General features: G+C 50.3%; 1 protein-coding gene across 9 annotated transcripts in view; it reads left to right on the top strand.

The window, feature by feature from the left end:
* The window catches only part of TIAM1 (TIAM Rac1 associated GEF 1), a 189,949-nt gene that overhangs the window by 49,555 nt on the left and 122,495 nt on the right, over positions 1 to 17,899 (top strand). For 2 of the 9 annotated variants that reach the window (XM_050715951.1, XM_050715960.1), the window contains exon 1: positions 11,051 to 11,156. The exons of 4 other annotated variants lie outside the window; for them this stretch is intronic. In XM_050715951.1, coding sequence (XP_050571908.1) covers positions 11,132 to 11,156 — 25 coding nt within the window. In that variant the 5' untranslated portion in view covers positions 11,051 to 11,131. Of the gene's footprint in view, positions 1 to 11,045; positions 11,157 to 17,899 lie in introns of those variants that run through there. 3 more of the 9 variants (XM_050715965.1, XM_050715945.1, XM_050715933.1) reach the window with 3 other exon arrangements.

The following is a 17,899-nucleotide window of genomic DNA, read 5'->3' as shown; positions in this document are numbered from 1 at the left end:
ACTGAAGTCGGAAGGGTTCCCTTATCTGCTGAGTGCGGCTGTAGTGGGAGAAGTAGGCCCGGGCTATAAAAGTAATTTCTTCAAGTGCAGCATTCCTGATATACTTAAGCTTACGATATCTGATCATTGTTTTTGTGCAAGTAATGCAACTGATTAAATCAAGCTACCTTACTGCTCTGCAATGGATTTCTCTGTCCTCCCTGCCATTGCTTCATCTATTGCCAGTGTAATGCATACCCGCTGCTATTTATACCATGCAGCTATTCCACGTGGAATTATGTGGATATTAATCACGTTTTTATGGGAGGGGGAATAGGAATAGAACAGGGGGGAAATACCTTTGGTCACACAGACTTTTGCAGAGGGGCATCTGTCCTGAATCATTGGCATCTCCTAGAGCTCCTTACGCCTGGTGCACTTAGAGCAGGCAGCACTGCAGTCGGGCTTCCGACCACTGTATTTAGTCACAAACCAGGCTTTAATGTTCAAGTAACAGGCAAATACTGAAAAAAACTCGTAACAAATAAAAAGAACAGGCAGGACTTTAAAAGGGAAAAAAAGTTCAGATGTGGAAAATTAATCAGCAGTTCTGAGATGATCATGATTGTCAGAGGACAAGGTTTGAGACAGTGTAAGAGAGCAGGTCTCTGCCCTTGAGCTTGCTTAAGTAGTTAATCTGTAGCTGAACTCATAGTCTTAGAGGATATTATGTATCCCTGAGCACTTAAAAACATATATTTGCGCAAGTAGAAAGTAGCTGGCAAGTGGCAGTGGGGTTGGTGGCTGCAGGCTCAGGTCAGCTCTTAGGTGCAGGTCTTCCAAAGGTGAGTGTCTAACATCACATGTATGTATCGTCTCTGCGAGTTGCCACTGATTTGGGATAGCTCAGTGGGCTTGCAGGAGCAAGGACATTGTTTGAGAACCACAGTTGATACACTTCGCCTGCTTTGTCTGTAACATGCTGTGGCCTTCTTCCAAACACTTTTCGGAACAAGATTTGGAGACACTTAATTTTCTGTTAAATTTACTCGTATCAAGAGAAAGTGAAAAACTTCAGACCATGGTTCAGAGAAGACACTTCCAGTTGCTTCATGCTTTCCTCCTTTTTCTTCTGCATCTCTTTTCCTTGTCTGCTAACCACAAAAAAAGAGCCAACACTTAAACAGCGTTTCCTGGTCATGCTTCTCAGTTTCTTGTTTTCTTAACAGGGGGAGTCTGAACAATTTCCTGTAATTCTGAAGCATTTCAAAGCAAAATGCAGCAGTGGCATTTCCAAATGCTACCCTATCTCAGCATGCCTCTGCTGTGCGTTGCTCTTGGCCTCCATGCTATGTGCAGAAGTCCTCCAGACTTGTTCTGTTGTGTGTCTGTCGCTGTCATCGGCATGGTTTGACTGGATCAAATCCTTCCACAAGCTGCGAGGAAGCTTCATGGCAGCATAGCAGGGTGGACCCAACACTAATGAAAGGCTGATCTCCTCTTGACATGGAGTTTTGCCCCCTCTGCCAGACGTGGTCCTGAGCATTCGATTTATAATTGTTTGGCAGCGTTGGGGTTGGCGAGTCACAGAGTCACTCAGGTGGGAAGGGATGTGGGGGGTCTCCGGTCCAGCCCCCTGCCCAAAGCAGGGCCAGCTGTGGGATCAGACCGGGGTGCTCGGGGCTTTCTCCAGGTGGATCTTGGAAACCTCTGAGCCTGGAGCCTGCACAACCTCTGTGGGCAACATGATCCAGCTTCACTTTTCGCCTCAAGCATCTTCATGGCGAGGATCTGCATATACTCAGAGAAAGCTGGCGGTGATTCAGTTTATGACCACTGTAACACCGTGTACCCGAACGTAGCACGGGCACCATTAATATGGGTACAGCACTCGGCAGCAGCCGTGGACAGAGACAAGGTATGCCTTGAAGGTAAAGGTTTACTTATTTTGAGGAGTTCAGCAATGGCAAGCAAATAGGTGTTAATATATGAGATACTGTGTCATTGCAATGAACAAGGTGAGTATAAAAAGGAAAAGTATAAATATAGCAAATACTTTCTGATAAAATTGTGTTTGTCTTTCAGTTAAATGGCTTGATACGGGCCTGTAAAAGGGGAAGAAGACCCCTCAAGTAGCTAGAACAAGTTAGCTGGCAAAGCAGAGAAAGTGAAGGCACTCAGACATAAAGCAGGCAGATCTCCTCAAACCTCGGAGGTGTCTTGGGGGAGGCAGGTCCTGTTGTGCTGGCCAGCTTTCGTATTTATAACCTTGAGTCATCCTCTGCAAGCCAGCGGTGCTAACCCTCTAGGCAGAGGCTGAAGACAAGATCTCTGCTCGCTTTGGAGGGCTTTGGATCAGGCTGGATGTGAGGGCTGCTAGCACCGGGCTCCCTGAGAGAAAGGGATTAGCCAAACTGTAATTCCTGTGTGGTGCCCTGGTATGGTAAGGCTCAGACCAGGCTGGGGCTTCTTTACGTTGCAAGGACATTGACGGGGGGGTTGTTTACCATCTGCTATAAGGATTTGAAGAAAAAAAAATAAAGAAGAATCAAATCGGAGCTTGTTTTCTAAAAATGAGAGCACGCACAGTCAAGCAGCATCTTTTATTTTTATGCAGCTTGTCTGAAATAGCTGCAGTTCTGCCTACTTTCTTAACGTGCATCCGGCAGAAAGCAAAGGCAGCTGCTTCCATTTCTGTGCCATTTGTGCCGTTTTCTGTACGGAGGGTCTCGGGAGTGCTTCGCAGGGAGGAGCAGGCGATGAGAAGCCGTGCCTTTGGCCTGCATCTGCAGCACGGGCAAAGCCGGGGCCGTGGGGCAGGGCCGGGAGCTGTCAGAGCTGGCCCCCTTGCCAGAGCCCGCTTTGGGCTGCGTGGGCAGCTGTGGAAGGGCATCCTCAATTTCAGAGTCCTGTGGGGAGTTCGGAGGAGCAAAGTGCCCTCGGTCACCTCTGGGTCTTGTGCCAGCGGAGTTAGCGGAAGCGTGCAGCCAACGCACTCGGTTGGCCTCCTGGCTGCGTCTGGAAAGGGGATCTAGGAAAGGGGAAGTCTCGCAGAGCCGTTTCCTTCGGGCCCGTTGCGGGTGGCATGACTTCCACCCCACCCCTCCGTCCCTGCCCCCCCGTCCCAACACGCGACGGCCCTCGGGGGCTCCTGTGCGGGGTGAGGCGGCGTTGGAGGGAGTTTGTCCCTGCGGCTGGGGCAGGGAGGACGGGGGAAGGATGCAGCAGCTCTGGGGAGCAGTAGGGTGAGCTCTCCCCAAAGGCAGCGGCATCGGTTATAACCCTGCCTCCGCTCACGGACTGTGGCCGTGAGCAAACCACTTGCTCTCCGCTTGGCCGCGTGGAAGACGGGGATAATGCTTGCCTCACAGGGGTATTGTGAAAGTTAATTTGCTAATTATTTATAAAGCACATTGGAGTGCTACTTCAGTTCTACACAGTGTTATGATAACATCTAATTAGTAATTCCTTACGATGCTTCATTTTCTTTCTGCTATAAATATTGGCCTAATGCAGGGACAACTCTGCCTGTGCTAGTCATCCTGGTGACTCAGATGGAACAAGCAAGCTGGGCTGAATAAACAGGATTTGGTTGGTAAATGGTTTCTCCCTTTTTTATTTTGTTCCCCTTGTATGCCATCGTACCCGTAACAATGACATTGTTGGGGTTAGGCCTTTGCAGCGCAATGTCCCGGTGCCTGCAGGACAGGTGGGGGTCGGCCCCGCACCTTCCATCTCACCAGGGCACGGAGGCGTGCAGCCAGTGATGCCTTGTGGTGCTTGTTTTTCTCTCTGTGCAGTTCAGATGCAGGCGTATGGCTCGTGCCGTGCGGCAAAGCCAGTGTGCTGAAGCACCTGGGCGCTAGGGAATTGGCAACAGGCAGAAGAAAGCGGACATCTGCCTGAATGACTCCGAACCTTCCTGTTGGGTGACTTGCTGCAAGATCTGTTCCCATCAGCAGGTTGCTCTTTGGGGACAGGTCATGTCTTTATAGAAATGTCAGCCTTCGGCAACCTGCTTGCGTCTCCTGGGCTTTCTTGTCCTTCCCTGGCCTCTTGGCTCTGTCCCTTTTCTTGCGTTCGCCTCCCGGGAGCCTAGATGAAAGCCAGGCAGGGTTTTGGGGTGCAGAGAGAGTGGCGGGGGCTAATTTGCTGGGAAGCTGGCGATGGGGCTGTGCTCTGCGAGGGGAGCGCAGGGTGGGATGAAGCTGTGGCAGCACGTGGCTGGGCATGAGGCAGGAGAAGGGTGGGAGAAGGGGAGGGAGGAGCTTTCCCCTCTAGCTGGCAGCAGGCTGGCTGGCGGCTGGGTCGGCTCATCTGTCCTGGGAATGCGGAGCTGCCCCTCCTGTGGACCCCAGGAAGGTGTCCAGAGACCTCGGGCTGAAAACTGCTGCAGTGGGGAGATCTCTGCTATTGCTTTCAGTGGGGTCCGGACCACGATGTGGGATGCCAATGTGCAATTTTTTTCTCTCTTTCCCTCTGAGCTTGTCTTTCTGTCTTCCCTTATGTGTGTTTGCATCCCATACTGCGCTGTTTTATTTCACGTTGTAGTAGCATCTTGTCTTTACTTTGGTCTGGGCTGTTACGAAATCTCATATGGCAGTGTGCTGATTTTTTTCTTCTGAAAATCAGTAAAGATCAGAGACCTTTGCTGTATGTCATGCGTTGCTGGGTTTCCCTGTCTCTGAGTGGATTAGGGCTCTTTTGAAGGTATGAGTATCCCGTATGTTTAGTACTTCAGTGTTGTGAATCCAAAAGCTCGTGATTCCTATTTTTAGTGTTGAAGAATTTTGACAACTAATGTAAACCTACGATATCCATCACCTGACAGCATCACCACCAGCGTACAGCTTGTCACTCACTGTGAGCTGATTTTTTCCAGCAAATTAAAACCATTGGCAGCGACGTGGTAGAAGCGTGTCAGAATGTAGCAAGAAAATGACAGCAGCCACTGCATAGTTTCTTTCAGAGAAATGAGAGGAGGTGTTTGGATTACACTTCGTGAATAAAATGTTCCTCCTTGATCCCTCTCGTCAAAAAAGGAAGCGGTCCCCATTTCGGTAAGCTCTTGTGGGTTGGTGTGCCACGTGGCAGTGCCCAGCCCTGAGCAAGCACTGCTGCATGGCTCGTGCACCCTGTGAGCCCCACTGGTGCGGGGGGCTGCAGGAGCTCATAGCAGCCTCAGGGTACGTGTGTGCACACACCCTCGTGTGTATGTCCAGAACAACTTCACAACTGTGGATGTTTTCGAGGCTGAATGACCAGGAGCAGGACTCTTTTATAGATGTTAATCCTGTATATATAGAGGTATGTGTATTGTCTGCATGCAGCTGGATGATGCTGGTAAAGATTGGAGCTACATTTCATCGCAGAATGGATTGGATTGTAAGAGACCTTAAAGATCATCTAATTTGAACCCCCTGCCATGGGCAGGGACACCTCCCACCAGAGCAGGTTGCCCAAAGCCCCATCCAGCCTGGCCTTGAGCACCTCCAGGGATGGGGCATCCACAGCTTCTCTGGGCAGCCTGGGCCAGGGCCTCACCACCCCCTGAGTAAGTAACTTCTTCCTTAAAGCTAACCTAAGTCTACCCTCTTTTGGTTTAAAACCATTAACCTTGTCCTATCACTGCACTCCCTAACAAAGAGTCCCTCCCCAGTGTTCCTGCAGGCCCCTTTAGGTACTGGCAGGCCGCTGTAAGGTCTCCCTGGAGCCTTCTCTTCTGAACAACCCCAACTCCCTCAGCCTGTCTTCACAGGAGGGGTGCTCCAGCCCCTTGATCATCCTCATGGCCCTCCTCTGGACTCGTTCTAACAGGTCCATGTTCTTCTCGTGCTGGGGCCCCAGAGCTGAAGGCAGGGCTCCAGGTGGGGTCTTACGAGAGCAGAGCAGAGGGGGAGAATCACCTCCCTCGCCCTGCTGGCCACTCTGCTTTTGATGCAGCCCAGGGTACAGTTGGCTTTCTGGGCTGCAAGCACACATTGCTGGCTCATGTCGAGCTTCTCATCAACCAACACCCCCAGGGCCTTTTCCTCAGAGATGCTCTCAATCCATTCTCTGCTCAGCCTGTATTTCTTCTTGGGAGTGCCCTGACCCAGGTGCAAGACCTTGCACTTGGCCTCTTTTTTGAGATTTTGAGGTTTGTGAGGTTTGCATGGGCCCACCTCTCAAGCCTGCCCAGGTCCCTCTGGCTGGCATCCCTTCCCTTCAGTGTGTCAACTGCAAGGTCCTTCCTTTAACAAAGAAGTTAAACACCACCAGTCCCAATACCGACCCCTGAGGAACACCGGTCGTCACTGATCTACACTTGGACATTGAGTATTGACCGCAGCTCTTTGAGTGTGACCATCCAGCCAATTCCTTACCCATCCATCGAATCTGTATCTTTCCATTTTAGAGACAAAGATATCGTGCAGCATACCTTTGCATGTGAAGTGACGTGCTGAGTGTTGACAAGTGATTTCTCCGAGCACAGTCTTTAAGAGTCAGTGAGGACTGTAAGCAGCGAGTGGCACAATGAAATACAAATCTTAAATTTTCACTTTTAGTTGCTCCAGCAGTGGTAGTGCGCGCCTGTTGCTGTTGGTTGCAGTTTTGCAGGCAAGTGTGCTGGCTAATTGCCAGCACCCACTCCCTGTAGCTCGTTAGAAACCTTTCAGCTACCCTTGCCATGTAACAACTGGGATCAGCTTTCCCGTGGGGGGGTATATATGCTGACCTCTCCAAAAGAAAAGGAAAAAAAACAAACAAAAAGCTGTAGTTCATTAGCTTACTTTCGTAGAGGCTGAAGGGGAACTGTTTGTGGCTGAACAATACCTGCCTTTCATGACTCCCTTCCTAATCCCAAATAGAAACATGAGGCTGAGAAACTTGTTCTGATAAAGGGGAGTATGGATGCATTCAATCTAGTATAATGTTTCATGGTGTTAAAATTCTTTAATTGGCAGCATTAAATATCACTTTGAAGGGGTGGAAGTGATTCTGGTGGTAGTATCATGGTTTTCCATCAGTGCCTTCTTGTGAGTTTCTGCATCACAGACATCCAGTTCCAAAGCTGAGGCTTAAAAAAATAATGAGGTCTCTGTTGACTTTCCTTCTAACTTTATTATTGAATAAAAGATGGCTCAAGCCAAACTGTGACCTCACCTGTTCAATGGCAACCTTTTGCTTTAGCAGTAGTCTTGGTCACAGCTCCTTCTGGATGCGTGAGGCCGCACAGGTACAAGTGTGGGTGTTACTTCCAGGACAGGGGGTTTACCAGGGTGAAAGTCTCAGTGCATAGTTTGGCCAAAATCATGTGTTATCCACGGGGATATGCAAGAGCCAGCTTGAACTCTGAAGCCAGGGTTGTGTTTATAGGGCTGTAGTTTACAGTGTTTTGTGAAAAAGGAATATAATATCACAGTAAAGCAAGTCGGAGTGCCTCGCTTGTGTTACCAGATTGGTCTGTGGCTATGGGACGTTTGGAGTACCACCGAAACTGGAACTGACCATCAGTGTCTTGGTGTTCATGTTGGGCCTGTTGTCATTCCTGGCCAGATGATAATTGCCTGCTGGGCCCTGGGTTGTGTCCTGGAACATGCTTGACCAGAAGATTGCCAAAAGCAGGTGATAATCATGGCAGCCAGGACCAGAATGCTGTCCTCTGTGGTTTCTCCCATTAGAAACTCCAGCATTGCCATTAAGGACTTGAAAAAAAAAGACCTGCAAGGCTCCAGTTGTCTGCAGGATGGAGACAGGGCTCTTCTGTAGACAGCGTGATTCTCCAAGGCCATCTGTTTGCGCAGGTGGAAAGTACGGCAGATACAATCATGAATTTTTGAAGCACCTTGGCTTTGTAAAGTAACCCGTAGTTAAAGAGATAAGGTCTGCGTAGCCCTGATGCTCTTCATATCTCAACTTACTGCTGTGCTCAGAGTGAGTCACCGTGCTGAAGTTACTCCCAACCACTTCTCTGCGCGAAGTGATAATCCATTGTTAAAATGATATTAACTCATGTGTGCTAATTAACAGGTGTGCCAGGGTGTGAGAAGCCAGGGATGTTAATTAGGGCTGATGAAGACACCTTTACGCATGATTCGGCCTTGGCTTGTGTCTGACGGGAGCCCATCTGTCCTCCTTCCACACCTGAGGAGGTGCTGTCCTTTGGTGACTTCCTCCAGCTGGCGTGGACCTTGCCGTGGTGGGGAGATCTTTCTCCTCCAGGCTCAGCAGAGAGGTGTCCTCCTCCCAGCTAGGTGTCTAGGAGAACCTGAGGACTCCCCATAAGAATTTTTTTTGATGATGATGGAATAAAAAGTGTTTTTTTCCATTCATGTCATCTTCATTTGGCTAAGGAAGGGAGGATGAGTGTAGGCATCCCTCATGCAGCTGCATGTCCTCTTCCACATAGCTGGTGGCCACTTCTTCCCTCTCATTCTGCTGGAGGTGACAGCCCCTCCGGTCGCCTTGCATGGCCGTCTCCAGCCCAAAATCTGCTCACTTGCCTCGAAACAGGTTTTGGTAGGTTCTTGCTAATCACAGGAGAGCACCACGGTTTATACAAGCTGGCGTGCGTGTCTGGGAGGGAGCCCACATCAAACGGCGTGTATCAAAACGCCTCAGCGTAGCGGGGCTGGCAGCGGGGCCGCGCCTGGAACCGACAGGCCGCCACGGGGTGTTCGTAGGCAGGTGGCTGCTCCCCGTCCTGCCCTCCGCCCCTGCCACCTCACGGGCCAGCCTCTTGTTCCTCAGCCCGGTGTTGGAGGAGGGTCATCCCTCCTTTTTATGCCGGGTGGTGTTGGGGAGGTGAAGGTGCTGCTCTTCGGTCCTTCTGCTGCACCGATTTAAAACTGACTGATGGGTCGTGTTGTGCCCTCGCTTGCCTCAGGCTTTCTGAACTTCCTGCTAGAGGGGGAGGCAGATACATCCAGACAGTGTCTTGGTGGGAGCCCCTGGCCAGCCAAGGCCTCGCTCTGGTTAACCAGGAACCGGCAGGAGAAGGTGTCACAAACTGCTGTGGCAAAGTGCAGACCCATTTCAGGCTTGCGGCAAAAGGGTGTGCCTCGCTCAGACCTCCTAAGCTGAAAAACACTTCAGACAATCGCTTTCAATCTGTCGTCGTAAGCATATATGCTTCTTCTCCAGGACCCACGAGTAATTGCTTTGTATCTAAGGCAGCCTGTGTGTATGCATGCGTGTGTGAACGCACACACCGGTTCCGCCTAGTCGCGAAGCCATTTTGGTGCTGTGGTGACTAAGCGCAGATGGCATGGGAGCTGCGAGCGCGGGTTTGCCTTTTGGGCTGCTCGAATGCGTTGAGGAGGGTGAGTGTGCCCCGGTGAACCTGGAGGCAGGTGGGAGCAGCCCCTGTCGCCTCCTGAATCACTCCCGACTTGCCAAACCTGCTCGCTCGCTCGCTCGATCGGCGTTTGCCGCTTGCCCTCGCTGAACGCTCCCGGAGGAGTCAGCCCGTTCCCCGGGTCTTCCTGCGGTTTCCTTCTCCTGGCTGGCGCACAGATGTTTGGCTTCGCTCACTCCGTGCTCAAATGAGCTGGAAGGCTGAGGATTGGCCTTCCCATTACTTTCTTTTCCGAACATGTGTCCAGTCCCATCCCTCCGTCAGCCCCTGCCTGTTGCCGAGGTGGAGGGCCCTGCTGTGTAGCGGGAATGCCTGCAGCCACGGGGGGACCTGGTGGTTTCGAAGCGTGGGCAGACGCATCGGAAAGATCTGACGCTGCAAGTATTTAGATGAGGAGTTAAACAAAACCTGCTGCTAGAAGTGGACTAAAACTGGCTGTTGCACGAGCAAACTCGGCTTGCGTGCCTATTTCTGATAATGGGGTGTGTAAGAATGATCGCGCCGAATCAACTCACTTGTCCAACCACCTTGTCCCTGCTGGCCCAGAAAAGTCTTCTCTCTCCCATCTTGTCCTCCAGCATCCATAGCACCCAAGCATGAGGAGCCCCAGAGCTTTGCTCCAGCTGTGTATTCATTGCACTTTCACAGGTGTGCATGTAGACCTGTGGAAGAGCTGGGGTCCTGCATGCATCTTGTGTCATCTTTCTTCTTTTCATAATGACTTTGTCCTTTTCCCAAGTTGCGGTTATGGCTGGGTTGCAGAGGACAGAACTGCAAAAAGATGGTTATCACTTAACGCTCTGTATTTTTGAAGTATCAGGCAGAGCTAAAAATGTTAATTTGTTGTTTAGTTCGGTGATTTCTGTTTGGAAAAAAACAATTACTGTGTTGTCTACCTCATTCCAAGAATAGTTTGATACCTGTTTTTCTTCTCCCTTATAATTGGGTGCAGAGTCAAAATAGGGGAAGTTGGTGGATAAACACAGCTGTTTAAGGGCTTGTATTTGTGTTTCTTATTTATAACAACCATCACAAAATCCTGGTTTTGAGGGCTGTGCTGCTCAAGTCAGAATTCAGAGACAGGCAGAAGCAGTGAATTAAGAAAGACCTGATCCATGTGCAGTTTTTAAATCTCTTTAGGTCCTGATTCAGCAAGCACTTTTGCACCGGCGGACAGCTTAACGTGAGACAGTTTGGTATGCCTGTGCTCTTAGGGGGTCACAGTCCGGATAAATACCCGGGGGGAGATCTTTCAGGACCCAAGAGCATCGAGGACAATGACAAAAGGTGCAGAGGAGGTCAGAAGTTTTTATTTTGTGTCTCACTGGAGAGTTGTTCCCTGAAAACGCGATTAAAGCCTGAGTGCAGCGCAGTTTAGCGAGGTGACGAAGGGGACCACATGGCTGTTTCCCATGTAGCTGACGTGCGAGGCTGGGTATTTTAATTACGGGCTGCCCTTGCCCAGCATCAGAGTTAAAGTCACCCCGGAGGGGTGTCCTGGGGAAGGCAGATTTTGGGACCGGCGGGCTGAGTGGCAGCAGGTCCCAGCAGCCGGAGCCAGCGCTTGCCGGGGGAGCGCCGGGAAGGATTAACCAGGAGAGGGAGGGAGGGAGGGAGGGAAGGAGGGAGGGAAGGGAAGAGGAGGGAGGGGTGGCAAAACCCCAAACCTTCGAACACACCCAATTGACCCATCTCATCTTCACATGAAACTTAGCGCGTTACACCCACTGCAAACCAGAAGGGGAATGAAACGCTGACGCTTCCTCCTTTCTGTTACCGGCAGCGAGGGCTTGTGAAATACGGCAGGCAAAAATGTTTGTGCTCCTGATGATGAACGGTAAGCCGCTTTGCAAACAGCCTTAACTTCTGCTTGCGTTTTGTGTGACGGGCTAGGGGAAGGAGAGCAGTTAAGCTCAGGCTGTAAAACGTGCTTGTGGGATGCCCTGTTGTTGCGGTGTCCAAAATGCAGCATGTCTGGGAACCTCCGTGAGGCTTTCCTCTCCCAGCTTGCGTCTTTTCCCAGCGTGGCTGGAGGTGTTTCTGTTTCTAAGTCACGTTTAATAAGTTCGTCAAGGCTTGTTTCCTTTGCGGGGTTTGTGCAGCTCGCAGGTACAAAAGCACTCCGCTTTTGTTGCAGACACGGAGAGCAAAAACTGATTGAATGGGAGCCGGGTGTGTAGTCGCTAAATTCCCTCAGAGAGAAAATGTAGGATCGTGTTACTTATTAAAGATGCTTACCTTCTCCAGCTGTCTGGCTTTATTTTCCGTAATTACAGGTTGCCGTGCTCTTTAATTGTTTGAAATGAGCCCTGCGAAAGGTTTCAACTTGAATTGAGCTCTGTGAGGTGTTTCTGTGAGGCACTGAAAGCTGAAACATTTGGAAGGGCGATGCTGCAGCGCCTTCAGATAGGGGTGAAAAGGCTCGGGTCGGTCGGAGGGGTCCCTCACTGCTCTGAGATCTGATAGCACTGCAGGAGCAGGGGCTGCGGGAAGCTTTCCCGTATCGAGTTGCTCCCGTTTTCCAGTTCCTTTTGTGATCGCTCGCCAATTTATTTTCTATACCAGTCGCTATCTTTAAATCTCAACTGCTTAATTCTTGGGTTGGTGACAGGAAACGCGAGCACCGAGCCCAGCCCTGCAATTCCTGGGACTGGGAGAATTAGCACGAGTAGCCAGCCGGGCAGCACTGCCTCTCAAGCAGCCTCTTGCCGTGGTTTCCAGCGGGCTGCTCCTCACCCGCTGCCTCCAGCGCTGCCGTCGAGACCCTCGATGCCACTCCTGCGTCCTGCCGGACACGGGCTTGCTTTCAGCTGAGCAGGGCTCAGACCTGATTCAGAGCTGCCCCGCAACTTACCAGCGATGAGTAATTTCCCTGCGCAGAGGCATCCGTTTTTGGAGGAACGAAGTCACGCTGTAGCTGTTTTAAATGTTAGAGCTGTAATTGTTTCGTTTAATACGCCAGAAGCCCATTGTCAAGGCAGCTATTAATTCCTCTGACAGCGTTCTGGTGTTGCAGGGGTGATTTAAATGTTCGCCTGGGATTGGTGTTACGGAGCCAAAGGAGCAGGTTTTGTGGGTGTCGGTGGGTTGCTTGTTTTTCCCCAGCCCTTTCAGAGGTAGAAGCAGTCTGTGCATTGTGAGAAATGTGTGGAAAATTGCGGTGTTAATCACGGCAAATGGTGCTAAGGGATCGAATGCAGAAGTGTGGCGTGCCTGCTAAACCTTCCTAGGGGATCTTGCTCTTGAAGGGGTGCCCGTCTGTTTTCAAGAGGGTTCCAACTTGTTTCGAGGCAGGAACACTTCATTTTTCCAGAATGTGTGCTGGGAATAAATCTGCCAAACCACAAATTTGCATCATTCAAGCATTTGCTTTAGCTTTATGCTTTTGCTCTGGGAAGTCAGCGGTGGGATTCCTGCCGGCTCCGGTGGCGTGGGGCAGGCATTGCTTTTGCACCCCTGCAGCCCGCGGGGGTGCAGGAGTGGGAGCAAGCCTAGTAGGCATCGGTCTTCCGAGCAGACACGCTTATCTTTCAATGAAGCTACACATTACGGCTCCAGTCACACATAATGGCTGTCTGAAGGTGAACCCCGAGGAAAATCTGTGTAGTTTCCTGCAGAGGCAGTGACCTGGACCGGCCCGGCGCAGGGTCTGGTGAATGCCTGGGCTGGCACAAGCCAGAAGCTGGGGCAGGAGCGTGGGCAGGGGGGAAAGGGGAGCTCCCCACCTGGGGCAACAGGTTGGCACGGGTGTAAAGTGCTGCCTCAGCACGCGTGCTGAGACCCCGTGGCAGCAGAGAGCCCTTTACTGCTGCCCCCAGCTCTGGCTTTGCTGAGTTAGTCAGTGCTGCTCTCTTGCCATGCTGCGAGGATTAAGAGTGGAAAAAAAAATAAGGGTCTCTGGCGGGAAAGGGGGGAGATATAAATAAAATACCAGATAGAATTAGAATACCAGATCCATAACAATATTAAAAAAAAAAGCAAAATCAAACGCAAAAGAAATCTTGTCATCAAATCTTTGAAAGAATTTAGCAAGAAAGAGGGTGGCTTGCTGCTGATGTCTTTCTCAGTATTATTCTGCCGAACTGGAGACTATGTGGTGTGTTCCAGGGAGTTTTATGGAACGGTAATCCAGTGCTGGATGAGAGGAATACATTATTTATAGATCAGAGTGTTTTAGCATCCTAGTGTGGGGTTGTTTAAGGAGGTCAGGATGCAGAGCACTGGCAATGGGATTAGCCCAGCTGTGCTGCAAACAGTGCAGAAGGAGAGGGAAGAGGGAAGTTTTCACGTAAATACTTATGTTTTTATTGTACCTCACATGGCATAGGTCGTGTAGGATTTAAGGGTTTCTGGAACCAAAATGTAGTTTGTCTCCTTACTGGCTGCAGCATCTCAGGTCTTAACTGAGTTGTAAACAAACACGAGCATCCTTTTCCCCTCGCTCAGCAGGCCGGCTCTCCGCTGCTTGTTTGCTTTCGCTGCGGGATGGTGTCAAAAGACTGGGGGAGCAGAGAGGTTGTGTGATAATATCAAGCCCCGCTTCCTTCCAGGGGGAAGCAGTTGTTGTATTTCTCCGCACGCAGCCTCTGCACAGGCGCTGGAAGCACAGCCCCGCCAGCCAGCACAGCAGCAAGAGACCGTCAGGCACGCGGGATTATAGCATCATTGCTTCTTCAGGCGCCCAGTTATGCTTCTGGTAAGACTCACAGCATGGTGCTGTCAGGTAACCCAACAAATCCTTGCAAGACCAAGCAAGCAAACCATCCCAGCACTGAGCAGTGCTCTGCTACGATGCCTGTACCCGCGCTTGCGTAGCCCCACTGCAGTCCTGCGAAGGCTCCCTGCATGCTGGGTCCTTGCCGTGGCTCACACAGCCCGCTCAGGAGGTTGAAGGGGCTCACTGCTGCCCAGCAAACAACGATTTCCCTTCTCCCTCTGTATCTTTGATTATCTTGCCAGTGGCAAGGGCTGAGCTGGAGGTTGATGGTTAGCTCGCCGGAGACCAGCGGTGTCTTAACTGCTGCATTTTCTAATATTGTCTAGAGCCGGTCTTGATTATGGGGTAATTAAGAGCTCAAACTCAGTGTCGTTAATAGAGTTTAACAAATTGCCAAGCATTAGCTGAGCTGCAGTGACTGTGAGGGCTGTTAGTGTTGCAGTGACTGTGCCGTATAGTGCAACTTTACTGGGAGAGGGTCAGGTAAATGGCGTTAGCTGGCGTTGCCTTAGGTGTAACTGATTCCAGCTAACGAGCAGCAGCTCCGTAAGCTCAAGTGGCTGGCTTGGGTCTGACCACGAGTCATCCTGCATACGGAAACGCTGCTGTCATGGCACCAGGGCTTGCAGACCGAAGCATTTTGGGAGCAGTTTGGGTCAGAAGCTCAGGCGTGGGGATTACCTGTGGCCATAGGAAGGCTCACGTGTTGTGTAAAAGCCCTGGTAGGTGTGCTCCTCTGCGCTGGTGGTAGTAAATATTGTGTCTTCTGCAGCTGCTGGTGCTGAGCCTCCTGCTCCACACAGCTCGAGCTTCCTGTGCGTGCATAGGGAAATCCTCCTTTACATAGCGCTTGTGCCATGGGGGGCAGCTGCCCTGGGGCGGAGGGTGACCCTCCGAAGATAAGGCTCTTTGAAGCAGGCAGGGGTGAATAATAACCGCGGGGGGGTGAGTCAGGGGAGCCGCCAGACCGAGCCTGCAGCAGTCTGTGGGAAGCCGGGAGGAGGTGCTGGGAAGCCCATAAAGCAGGAGAGGTGGGGAGGGGGAAGGAAAGCTCCCAGGTTTGGAGTTAACGTGTGCCCTCGCTGTGTTTGGAGGATGCGTGGGGGCTGCTGGCACCGATCTCTCCTTCTGTACATGTTGCCCTGTGGCTGCTGAAGGTGCTCCAAGGGCTTTCGGTGACCAAGGGCTTCACTGCTCCTGTTAGAAACTCTTGTGGCAAGCTGAGAATCTGACTTTGGGATATTCACAGGGAAGCAAACGGCGCCATGTGCTCCTGGAACTGAGGATCTCCAGTCCTCAAGTCAGAGGAGAAATACATAAGCCTTCTGCTGCCTAGTTCCCAGCTGAAAATTGCTTTGTTAATTTGCATTCACCTGGGCAGGGAAGGTATATTAAGAGTGTGCTCCAGGCCCCGAGACGTTTAAATGGAGAGACAAAGGCTGCCTGTTGCGCAAGGCTGCCCAGAAGGGAGCACGGGAGGTTGCGGGGTGTGCAACCCGGGGCTGTGCCTGGCCACCAAGGCGGGACGGGGTCCCCAGTCCTGGTCAGGGCAGGAGGGCTTTCTGTACACCTGGGTGTGCAGAGAAGGGGGATTTCGTAGTTACTGCAAATACAAACTGAATTGGTTGATGGGCACGTTTCTTGCATGGTAACTGACGTGCCTAGCTGGAAAAAGCTAAAATAATTTCCATATTTTGCATGGGGTTATGCTAGATGTTGCCCAAACCCCTGAACCCAGTGTGTTGGATGACACTAACCACTTGAGTTAGTTGGGAGTTTTCTCTCCTCTCCTCTCCTCTCCTCTCCTCAGGTTATCTTTTTTTGTTATCAGGTGCTTAACCTACAAAATCTGTTTTCTCCTCTCTCCCAACTCCCAACTTGAGATCTGTGAACACGACCAATCGATCTGAGATTAGAAAACCACATCTGTATACAGAACGGTGCTTGGCACGTGTTGCCCGTGGCAGGCAGGGAGGAGGAGACCTTTTGCTATTAGACCTGGAAGACCCCAGATGACGGTTGCTGAAATCATTCGCCAGGCATCCGATGACTGTCACCGCCAGTGGTTTGTAACACATGCTTGCTTTAAAAATGACTAATGTGCTTTTTTTTTTTTTTTTTTTTTTTGTAACTGTAACAAAGGATCCTCTTTTCTCCCTTCTGTGCAACTGCAACAGTGAAAATGATCCTTTTCACCTTTTCTTTTTCCTGAAGTGGGAGGCAAATTGGGTTTTTCTTGATTTTTATTGCATCCCAGAGTAGAGTTAGTGAGGTGCTGCTGTAAGAGATGTGAGCATAGGCAGCAGGCACCAGAAATGCACGTAGCCTTGGATCCAAGGCAAAATGCAGAAGTCAGTGCAGTTGGAAGTTTCAGGACTAAACTTCTGATTAAAAAAAAAGCCAGTGGGAATCATTTTCCTTTCAGCTTTTATCTTTTCAAAGCAAATTAATCGTAATGCTTTAGTAACATCTGGGTGATTTCTTGGTAATCTTTTTCTGGGCAGCAGTACTTTGTTTTGTGTTTTGTTATGGAATGAGAAATCACTGTAATTTACTAGCCTGTTTTTTTTTTTTTTAATTTGGGGAGTCACAATATTTGATATGTTCCTTCAAGCTGTCATTCCTGGAGGCACAGGAATGAATGCATGACATTTCAGCTTTTGTTTACCGCTTAAAACAGGTTTTTACGCTTGACATGGTTACCTGCGCATATCTTAAAGTTTGCAAGTTTTGTTTTTAAGGGAAATTAAAAGATTTTTTTTGAGCAGGAGGTAGATGCAGTCAGTTGTTTTGACAGCTTACCTGGACTTGGTAAGTGTGTATAGATACCCAGAGCCACACAAAGACTTTGGACCTGTCCCCAGTTTCCCTGGGAGCCCCCGTCCTTCCTCGCGGTGCTTTTGGACAAGTGAAAAGTAAGAAGTGAAGGCTTTTTGGGAGCATGGCTGTCGGGTGACAGCCCGATGGGGAGCCAGCAGGAGCTGGAGGAAGCAGGTAGGAGGAAGGCGCCGTGCCCCGAGTCGCACAGCTGGACCCGGGGACGTGTGAACTCCGGGATCGAGTATCGTGTGTCCTTGTGTGCTGGTAAAGCAGCTGGGAATGTCAATTTTAGTCCACTTTGGAGCTGTCAGGGGAACTGCAGGATCAGTACAGCAGGGTAAGAGGTAAATTCTCAGGACGTAGTTTAGTGTCTCAGACAATAAACATTTCGAGAGAACGTGTCTCTTGTGCGTGTAAAACACAGATATAACAACCTGAAAAATGTATAGGAAGCGTGTCAGTGGAGTATGCTGTTTTTGCATAATTCAGCAATGTAAGACACTGGAGAAATGCATCTTGTGAAGGTAAACAGTGAAGTGCTTTAACAAATGTCTGCGTGCTGCTGAGGACAAATGTGCAGGGACAAGAAAGGTGGAAGTCTGAAGGCTAATAGGAGGGGCCCAGTTGAATCCCAGCTCCTGGGCAGTCAGTGGTCAGGCAGACAAAATTGCAAATAAATATATTAGGAGAAAACAAAACAAAACCCACAACATTCTCTATACTAAAATTAGCAGAGATGGCATGATAATAAAAGCCTGAGTATGTTGTAGTATGTGGTGGACGTAGAGTAGCAGAGCTCTGAAGTTGCTCTCCAAGGGTGGCATCCTGGTCCTCAGAGACTGCCTTTCCTGCTGGAGGTGCCAGTGGAGGCTGTTGTTAGCTCAGGGTTTGGGGCTGGTTTCCATCTGTGGTGTCGTTTGGGGGGGTAGAGCGTTGTGCCCGTGAGACAAGCACATAACGCTAATTTACACTTATTAAGGGAGGTCATGTAAATAAACCTTAAGGTTTCTGCGCTGCATTCAAGGCTTTGCTGGCTTCCTTTC

Source organism: Cygnus atratus, chromosome 1, assembly GCF_013377495.2.
Source record: "Cygnus atratus isolate AKBS03 ecotype Queensland, Australia chromosome 1, CAtr_DNAZoo_HiC_assembly, whole genome shotgun sequence".
Taxonomy (NCBI): domain Eukaryota; kingdom Metazoa; phylum Chordata; class Aves; order Anseriformes; family Anatidae; genus Cygnus; species Cygnus atratus.
This window is presented reverse-complemented; position numbering and strand designations above follow the sequence as displayed.